This window comes from Sus scrofa, chromosome 13, assembly GCF_000003025.6.
Source record: "Sus scrofa isolate TJ Tabasco breed Duroc chromosome 13, Sscrofa11.1, whole genome shotgun sequence".
NCBI lineage: Eukaryota > Metazoa > Chordata > Mammalia > Artiodactyla > Suidae > Sus > Sus scrofa.
Window position 1 is genome coordinate 22,648,624 of NC_010455.5, and position 10,230 is coordinate 22,658,853.

Here is a 10,230-nt window from a genome sequence, read left to right on the forward strand (position 1 = left end):
AATTATCTAGAATGTTCAGGCCAAGCCCCGTTTCCACATCCCTTGCAGAAGGGAGAAGGTGGTAGAGATTTGAGGAGAGACGTGTACACATGGGGGTGTCAGAGAGTGGGGTTCTGGCAGGTGTGGTCTGATGCTGGGAAGACACCTCCAGGGAACTCAGTGTTTGTGAAAATGGCCTTGAGGATCGAAGCTGAGAACACAAGACCTTTGCCAGCTGTTCTGTGAACTGCTGCCCCTCCCTCCCAGCCATCAGCCAGCACTGCTTTGCAGACTGCCGTCAAAGGGAACTCTCAAGACGTCTTTGGCAATGTAGGTGGAGGTGACCAGTGCTGTCTTGGCAGCTCTCTTGACAGTCCCCATTTTTGGCTGGACCAGTAAGCTTCCCTCGAGGGATAGGGAGATGGTGCAATGAGACTGTGGTGCTTTGCTCATGGTAAAGGGGCTGGGGATAGATGCACAGAGAATGGTGTTAGATGTACCCAGGAGCCTGAGTTTGCTTGACAGTTTGTTGAGGGCAGGTTTTATGTGTGCATGGGCGGCAGACTGCAGAGATTGCTTGTCTCAGGGGCTTTCACATTTGACTGTGGGAATCGTACGCTGATGACAGTGTGGTACCACAAACCTGCAGCACAGCACACCTCCCAGAAGCAGGTCAAGTGTGCGTGTCTATTTCAGTTCCCCTGTTCTAGGAGATCGAAACAAGGCTTGAGGGCAAATCATTTATTTGGAAGGTGATCTCAGGAAACATTGATAGAGACCAGGGAAGTGAGACAGGGCAAGGAAGAAAAGAAGCTAATAAAGGATGTATTATTAAGCCAGTCACCACTGTGGGCCAGTTGCACAAGGAGCATGCATCTCAAGATTTCATGGCCAGGGAGTTCCCGTCGTGGCGCAGTGGTTAACGAATCCGACTAGGAACCATGAGGTTGCGGGTTCGGTCCCTGCCCTTGCTCAGTGGGTTAACGATCTGGCGTTGCCGTGAGCTGTGGTGTAGGATGCAGATGCGGCTCGGATCCCGCGTTGCTGTGGCTCTGGCGTAGGCCGGTGGCTACAGCTCCGATTCAACCCCTAGCCTGGGAACCTCCATATGCCGCGGGAGCGGCCCAAGAAATAGCAACAATAACAACAACAACAACAAAAAGACAAAAAAAAAAAAAAAAAGAAAAAAAAAGATTTCATGGCCAAAGGGAGCGGGAGCTAGGGATTTTATGCACCCACTCCAGTCAGTCTTGTAGCAGGGCAGGTGCAGAATGATGTGGTCTCGGAGACAGAGGCCACTGAGGCCAGTGAGCACAGGACGAGATGCCCGGTCTCCCTGAGTGTGGGAGAAAAGGTCAGTTTGGGGCTACAAAAAGTTGCTTTTATATGGCAGAGGTGCCCATGCGGACTGTGTCATTTTACCACAAGTGAAAAGCCAAAGGCATTGGAAAGAAGGGTCTTTTCAGAACTAAGCTAAAGGAACCTGCCATCATGTACATGGTAGCTCCAAGGTCCTGGGTGAAAGAAAGATCTGGAGGACAGCAAGTAGGATGCAGACTTGCAGATGCTTTTAAATGCCTGTCATGGGAGAATAGTGCTTATCAAATTATTCCACGGTGGCTCATATCTCTCAGGATATTAATAGATTTATCAAAGGCCAAATAAGCTTGGGAAATGTCAGGTTCCTGAGTTGAACCTTTCCTGGAAGTTGATTTTGCTCTTTTACTGTTCTGCTGTACATTGCAAATCTCTTAAAGAAAGAGTATATTCCAGTTTATATGACCATAAATCCTCTTTTACTCCCAAACAACCTCGAATACCTCAGCAACTAGTGTTCCCCAGCACACAGTTTGGGAAACACTCCACCAGAAGCACATTATAAGGAACAAGCAACTTATCATGAGACAGCCTGCAGGAAGTCATTGCATTTTGAAAAGTGGCTCCACGTATTGCTTTTTCTAAATCAGTCTCGGCGTTCCCGTCGTGGTGCAGCAGAAAAATCCAACTAGGAACCATGAGATTGCAGGTTCGATCCCTGGCCTCACTCAGTGGGTTAAGGATCCAGCGTTGCTGTGAGCTGTGGTGTAGGTCGCAGATGCGGCTTGGATCCGACGTTGCTGTGGCTGTGGTGTAGGCCGGTGGCTACAGTTCCGATTGGACCCCTAGCCTGGGAACCTCCATATGCCTCCATAGCCCTAAAAAGACAAAAATAAATAAATAAATAAAATCAGTCTCATCTGAGGAAATCTTCCAAGCCTTCCCAGCGCTGTGAGTATAGATCATGCCCATCTGCTTTGGAATCCGGACTGGATCTCTCTAACCCATCCTCTCCTCTTTCTGCCTTCCAGATGGGCTTCTTTCGCAGAAGGTACAAAGAAATTATCGAAGCTGAGAAGAACCGGAAAGAGAATGAAGACAGTTGGGACTGGGTCCAGAAAAACCAGTGACCTGCCACTGCCGTCCCGTGACCCAGTCGTTCGCCTGTCGTCCCGATCTTTGTATCTTCCATATTTGGAAGAAAGAATCTTCTCCAGATTTTTCGGAGGCCCCACTGATGCTGTTCTTGTCCTCATTCTCTCAAGCCCAGGTGCCAACCTGAGGCAGCCACTTCGGCCAGGTCACCTGACTGGAACCACCACCACTTGCTTTTCAGGCTGAACTCGGAACTTTGGAAAGCCCGCTGCAGAGCTGGGTACTATTTATGGAGGCAACACGTGTGGTCAACCCTCAGGGGAAAACTGTTACCTAAAAGTATTTTTATAAATATAAGCCTTTTATACTGATTATGTCTTTATATTTGTATCAATGTTTTATTATTTCTATTAAATGGTTATATAATTCACTCAAGCACTGATATCTGGCCTGAAATCTTGGAAATACATGGAAGTTCATACAAGTGTTAAAGGAGAAAGATCTTACTGTACTTTGGAACTTGCTGTTAAAAAAGACTCACCCGTGAAATAATTGGAAGACACCTCATGTGATGAATCCCAGTGGGAGGTGCTGTGGCTGTGGCTGACCCCAGAACATTTAACAGCTTTGTTGCCTGGAGTCGAGTGTGAAGAAATGTGCTAAAGAACCATGAGTGGTGGTTTCTTTTTTTCATGCGTACCTTTCATTGGAAGATTCCCAGCAGGAATTTGGATGGAAAACCCTGATTTCTGAGGTCTGCTGTGCATCACCTCATACAGCACACATTTCACCCTCTTTCCACTCGGATTAAGACCTGAAAGCTTGGAGCAATGCCAGTCAGTCATCTGGTAAACCTCAGAATGGCGTCTCATCCTGGACATCATGCCTCAGAGTCCACACACCACAAGGACTCCATCAGTGCCCACCAAGCAGAGACTCGTGTCTGAATGCTGGGATGTGTTGCCTTTTTATGGTAATTTGAGTCTGGAGGTCTCCCTTTTTTCTATCACTCTTGCTGTCCCAGCTAATGGTAATTGCAGAGTCCTTCTCAGAGATAACCATTCAACCTGTGCTTCTGTTTTTTGTTGTTTTTTTTTTTTAAATCATGTCTTAGGTAGGATTTTTAAGAGGTAGGCTCTGAGAGAAGGATCTTCATGCAATAACTTATTAAGGAAGTGTCCCCTGGGCCCCCTAGGAAAGACATGAGGGAGGAAAGACAGGGAAGGGAAGAAGCCAGGGAAGGGAGCCCTTTCAGGACAGGTCCTGTGCAGAGGAGCTTCAGCCTGATCCCACAGCAGCGGCTCGTGAGGGTCAGTTATGCCTCAGAGTTGTCCCAAACCGGGGCAAGGGAGCTGAGCTTTCATAGCCTTGCACCCAAAGAAGATGTAAACTTCCTGCTTCCCATTCCTGCGGGCAAAATGGAGCCGTAGCTCAGGAGCAGCCCTCAAAAAGAGCACTGCACCCCCAAGCTGGGAGGCACACAGAAATGATGCAAAAGAAATGATCCGAAGAGTCCTGAGCATAGCATTGACGTCCTCGCCCGTCCCTTGCACAAGTGAATGCTGAGCGATGGCCTTTGCTATCCAAGCTCTCTGTTGGACAGTGTTTATGACCAACTCAGTGCTGCTAGTTTTGAGTGCAGTGTGGTTCTCTGAAAGGATGTAACTGGCTCAGTACCATGCCTGGCCCCTAGTGAACCCTCAGTAAGAGCAGCTCTGGCTGTTGTTCCCACTGCTGAAAGGCCATCTGGCACGAGAGAAAACGTGCCTGAGAGTGAGTCTTACAGAGTCCTTAGTGACATATCTCGGCTTGCTCAAGCCCTCAGTACAACCAGATGGCATCAGATGGAAATGAAACAAGAACTAAGACCAGGGGTCTTGCTTACAGAGTCTTGTTGACTGGGCGCTAACATGTTGGGGGCCAGTGAACATTGTTGCAAAGACACAGAACTTGACTTCGGGGAGACAAGTTTTTCTCTACACTTTCTTGGCTAATATGTGCAAAGATTTCTAAAGTTTTGGCAGTTATGAGGGTGCCAGGCGGTTGCAAACTGGCAGGGAACATGTGTGTCTTTTTGTTTCTTAAACAGTTGACTCTGATACAGGAAGATAGAATGCATCATGCTTCCCTTCCTGGTGAACATGGTAATAGACAAAGGCCAAAGGGTCAAGGGCATGAACTAGGCTGGTCTTGGAATGAAGGCAGAAGTGTTGCTTTTCACAGAGGGACAGAGATCCAGAGGTAGCGACAGGCAGATGCAGGCGAGGAAACCAGTTCTCAGAGTACATCTGTGAGTTTTATCAAAAGCAGTAAAATCCATCTGAGTGGGTTTTTTCACTCACTTAACAGATATGTATGGGGCCCCTGCTGTGCAGCAGGCATTGTGCTAGGTATTAGAGGTTCCCCAGGGAACACTGCGGGCACATTTTCCCCAGGGGGGAGGAAGACCTTCCCACAGCGGGGCATAGAGCGGTTCCTTTACGAGCTCTCATTTGCAAGCTTTCCTTTGGTGGATTCTCCCTCATTGTGTCATGTTGTCCTTTCATGAATCGTTTAGGATTCTTAGGTGGTAGGCCTGGGACAGCTCTGTCAGCAGCTTTGGCCAGTTGCATTAATAGCCACTAACCCACCTCCTGCAAGGGATGCAGACGCATTGGTGAGAGCGTAGCAGGGTGACCCGCATGCCCACGGCTCTGCCAACCAGATTTAGGGAAGGGCAGGCTCAAGAGGGAGTCTCAGAGCTGGGATCCATGTGGTTTTGGCCGATTCTGAGTGGAAGACACACTTGAGTGGTCACCTACCCAGGAGATGAAGGAGGCTTCATAGGGCAGTTTAAAAAAAATCCTACCTGGCATCCCTCAGAGTAAATATTGGCAGGCTCTCTGGGACCCATTTGCAGAAGGTGGTACCTCTGCTTATCTCTTGATGCTGAGCAGCAGGCAGGGCTGCAGGACTAGGGGAGTGGACCATTTAGCACAGAGGTGGAGAGGGAGGTCAAGCAGGTTGTCAGCACTCACTCCGCTTGGCCAGTTCACCTGCTCCATCCAGCTCAGAAGCCGGCTCTCAGGTGAGCAGACAGGATGGGTTGTTGTGTCTCTGTTCCCTCTCCAGAAAGTTCTTTGCAAATGCCTTCCAGTTTCCATCTCCCCTGCTTCTGTGGGTTATCTGCTGAATCCTATCCAAATGTTCTCTTGCACAGCATTATTTAGGTCAGCTTCAACTTTTGGTTGTGTATTCACTAGGGTTTTAATCAACTGTCAGAAGGATGGAGATGCTTTTTAAATATGAAAAAGGACCTTTATAGAAATTAAGTGAAATAATGCCCACCTTTTCAAAAATTATTTGCTGGAGTGCCCACTGTGGTGCAATGGATGATCAGCAGTGTCTCTGGAGTGCTGGGATGAAAGTTCATTCCCCAGCCCAGCACAGTGGGTTAAGGATCCAGCATGGCCGCACCTGCAACCTGGGTCGCAACTATGGCTTGGATCTAATCCCTTGCCTGGGAACTCCATATGCCACAGGGTGGCCAAAAAGTTTAAAAAAATTATTTTCTCACACTCAGTTTACATGGGAGTAAGTGAGGAGTTTAAGTGACCCTAGACGCATCACAAAGAAGAGGCCGTGAGGTTCAGGAATGACAGGATGCTAGTGGAAGTGAGTGGGCCCAGTGGCTTTATGGTAACTGACAGGCACATGTCCGGAATCACTTGTCACTGAGGTCACTAAGGCATTCTCAGTTCTTCAGGAAAATTCCATCAGCATCACCAACCCATCAGCATTCTGAAGCTGGGTGAGCTTTGTAGAAAGTCCAACAGAAAGTCCTCCTCTATATGTAGACTTCAGCCCTAGAGCCAGTGGCAAGGTGGTTCAAAACAAATCCAGCGGGCCTACCAGAAACATCCAGGACCGGTTTTCAGTGTGGAAGTGGAGTAGATCCCTTAGGTGTATGTGATGGCGCTGCATGTTCCCTGTGGAACCCCAACATAGTCACTTGTAAAAAGCTTATTCTACTTTTATTTTTGGCTAAGGCCATGCCAGGCGAATGCAGTTATGCACAGGGTACATGGAAAACCTATACCTGATTCAGACTTCCCAAAATTTAGAGGCAAGGCAAAGGATTGGTATTTGGGGGAAATGGCCCTTCAGCAGCAAAAAGGCATGCCCCTTAGAAATGCTCCAAGCATGCAGGGTTTTAGTCCATGTTTTGTTTTGCTATATAGAGCAATAATACACACAGTGGAGAATATGTTCTGAAGCAAGGAATAGATGAAGGGTTAGGAAAGGGAGGCAGTAAGGCCAAAATGAACCTTTTAGAGTATCTTCTGACTTTCAGCATGTTAGGGGGATTATGAACAAATGCCCCATGTGGTGCAATGCTTTATAGCACAATGATCTAGATTTCAGACTTTGTTAAGGTTTTTTTTAATCTCGGATGTGCACGGTGTGACTGGCAGAGTGAGTTTAAAAGCTTTCAGAGTGATTAATTGCATGGCAGGCACCCACACTAACTTCGCTTCCCCAACTTGACTGCCGCACCCATGTACGTTTCCGCTGAGGAATGGCAGTGGGAGGGTATTCCTCTGCACGAAGTCACGTGTAGTCAAGTCTCTGCAGTCACTTCTGATTGATTCACTTGCACTGTTTGGGAAATGCAGGTTTACCAAAATACATGTTTGGAATAAAAAAAAAATGGCTGCAAACGATTCAGGAGTTCAGTCTGTAATTTCTTGCTAATTAAGACCTCGAGGAGTTCCCTGGTGGTTCATCGGGCTAACGATCCATCATTGTCACTGCCACAGCTGGGTCGCTGCTGTGGTGAAGGTTTGATCCCTGGCCTGGGAACTTGCACAGTCCCAAAAACATAGAATAAGAAGACTACCTTGAGCCTTTTTAGGATGTTGACGATGGGGTTTCAGTGTTGTAGAACATGAGCTTTTAAGGAGTGTGCGCCAGTCCATTTAATGCACATAAATGACCCACTTGTCATGACCAAACTGTCCCTGATGTTTGGCCTCCATTCCACAGCCCCCACCTACTCTGTGCATCACCCACCTGCCCAGGGCCACACCTGGGACCTTGATCTTAAGATGAATGTGCCCAAATTAACTGGTGCAGATTCCTCCTTGTTTGTAGACTGCCTTCACATATATCTACCCCTCACGAAGCATTTTCCTGGAAGCCTTATTTTCTATTTCATTAATTACCACTTTTATACTTATAAAGATTGATTTTACTCCCCTATGGTTAAAATTCATACCCATACATACTACACAGTATAGAAGAAGGTCTGAAAAGACACACACCAAGGGGTTAAAAATGGGGGATTGTCAGTACTTTCGCTTTGTATTTCATTTTGTTTTTACTTATCTGAATTTTCATTTTCTACAGTGGGCATGTATTTCCTTTGTAACAATGAAATGGATGCAAATTATTTTTTAAATAAAGTTACATCTGGGAGAGTATGAATGGCTAAGCCAAAGGCAGATCCTAACTTCTAGGTCTGGAAAGAGATTGTTTGCAGCAAAGAGCATTGATGGGCCTGACACATAGGACAGTGGCCCAGTGAGAAATTCCAAGGTTTTTCATTCCAAATGCTTCCTGGCTTAACAAGACCTGCCAGATCGCTAATGCTAATTAAATAACGCTTCTCTTGTGTTGCCCTGTCATGTTTCCTTAAGCCAGGAAAAGGCCTTGAGTAACTCAAAGGAATAAAAATCTACCAAAAAAACTAAGAGGAAGAAAACTGGCCAATTAGCAAATTCTGCCCTCCATCTCAATTAGGAGTTCTTTGGCCCATTAGATTACCTCTGGTCCTTAAATTCTGTCTATTCTTATTTTTTCTTTTTCCTTTTTTTTTTTTTTTTCTTCTTAGGGCCACACCCATGGCACATGAAGTTCCCAGGCTAGGGGTTGAATCAGAGCTGCAGCTGCCAGCCTACACCACAGCCACAGCAATGCCAGACCCAAGCTGCCTCTCGACCTACACAGCAATTCATGGCCATGCTGGATCCTTAATCCACTGAGCAAGGCCAGGGATCGAACCTGCATCCTCGTGGGTACTAGTCAGGCTCCTAATCCACTGAGACACAACGGGAACTCCAGAAAGTCTGTCTATTCTTCAAGATACTGTGCTCAGTCATACAATTAGCGGGAGGGCTTACTTAGAGCTCTGTCCACACTATCAAACCAACTGGTACCTATCCACCAGCAAAGCCACCTGACCCTGAGATCATGTCCATTCACTCCATGTAACATCTGAACTGAAGTGGTTATATTAAGATATTGCCAGTTCTGCGCTGAAATCTAAGGCTGTCCCATCTGGGCCTGCTGCCAAGCCTCTGCTTCGCCTCAAAGTCTAGTCCAGGTCATTGTGTACTTTACGTGATATGATTCTTCTATAATTGAAAAAAATACCTAAAAGTTAAAACAAGTTTCCCTAGAGTAGTAACTTCTGCCCTCTGAAAACACCAAATAAATGAATAAGCAGGAGGGCATTTTTAAAAGGATCTTAAGGAATTCTCTGGTGGTGCAGTGGGTAAAGGATCTGGTGTTGTCACTGCTGTGGCTCAGGTCACTACTGTGGTATGGGTTCAGTACCTGGCCCCGGAAATTTTGCATGCCACAGGCATAGCCAAAATAATAATATCAATAATAATAATAAACCTTTCCTCTAAGAAACAAAAGAATCAAAAAAAATGAAATCCTTTCTGATATGACATCTATTCAGAACCCATCTTATCAGTTAGGAGAATATTTGGCTCCATATAACAGAAAAATCCAAAATAAAATGGTTTAAACAGACTGGAAGTGTGTTCCTCTCTCACATAACAGAGGACCAGATGTGGACGATCGAGTTCTGGAACAGCAGCTTCATGGATGATCAGAGCACCAGTTCCTGTCTTGATAGGCATGTGGCCTCCATCCTTAAAGCTACCCCATGGTCCCAAATGGCCACTAGGGTACCAGCCATTGTGTCTACATTCCGAACCGACAATAGTGAAGGAAGAGAAGTTAGCACATGTCCCTGCCCCTTTTGACTACCCTTCCCAGAAGTCCCATACAATACTGGCCAGAATTAGTCATAAATATGCCTGCCGGCAAAGGAAGCTGGAGGATGGATTACTAAGGAATAAGAGGAAAATTCATATTGGAGACAACTAACACTTGGCATACCCTCTTGTATATAAAATTCTCAGAATATAGCTGCCTTAATCCCTAAACATGTACTCTTCAAATGCTTAAATCAGCTGGATTTGAGCAAGAGGAACACCTTTATTTGGACTGGGAGTCTAGGGTATGCTGAGTTGCTTAATCATCCTCAGGTCCATGCAAAACCTTTTCTTGTTTTATGTTATTTTTCTCCTTTATCCCCTACCATCTGCACTTACATTCCTCTTTCTCCTAGAGGCACCAAATCTAATGAATTGAATACATGTCCTTGGAAATGTATATACGTAGTAGTATTTCATGATTCACTTCAGTGATGTTGAGTCTGAAAGCTCAGGCTGAGTTTTATTTCTTAAGGCTGTATTATTATTCATGGTCTGAGTTGACATCCTGGTGGTTGTTTCCAGCTACAGCACCCCATTCAACATTGCTTCCACCGCATTTTACTTCTCCAGCCCCTCTGAAAGAGACTTTTGACTGTTTCCACCCACCTGCTGCCATGAACCTCCTTTCCCCTGCCCCTCCCCGTGGGCCTGAGCTGGAATCTCTTGAGATACATAGTACATCTCTTAGATCTTACCATGGTTACAATCTTACTTTGCTAAGCACAGCCAGATTCTAAAATGACCCACAGTGGATGCTCTCAGCAGCTGTGGGTGTTCCTGCATCTTT

The 10,230-nt window shown here is 46.2% G+C and overlaps 1 protein-coding gene across 2 annotated transcripts in view; it reads left to right on the top strand.

Moving 5' to 3' along the window:
• ITGA9 (integrin subunit alpha 9) overlaps positions 1-7,094 on the top strand; it is a 357,221-nt gene extending 350,127 nt beyond the window's left edge. The window contains exon 28 of one of the 2 annotated variants that reach the window (XM_021071658.1): positions 2,328-7,094. In XM_021071658.1, the coding sequence (XP_020927317.1) occupies positions 2,328-2,426 (99 nt within the window). In that variant the 3' untranslated portion in view covers positions 2,427-7,094. The remainder of the gene's footprint in view (positions 1-2,327) is intronic. The other variant, XM_021071659.1, reaches the window with a different exon arrangement.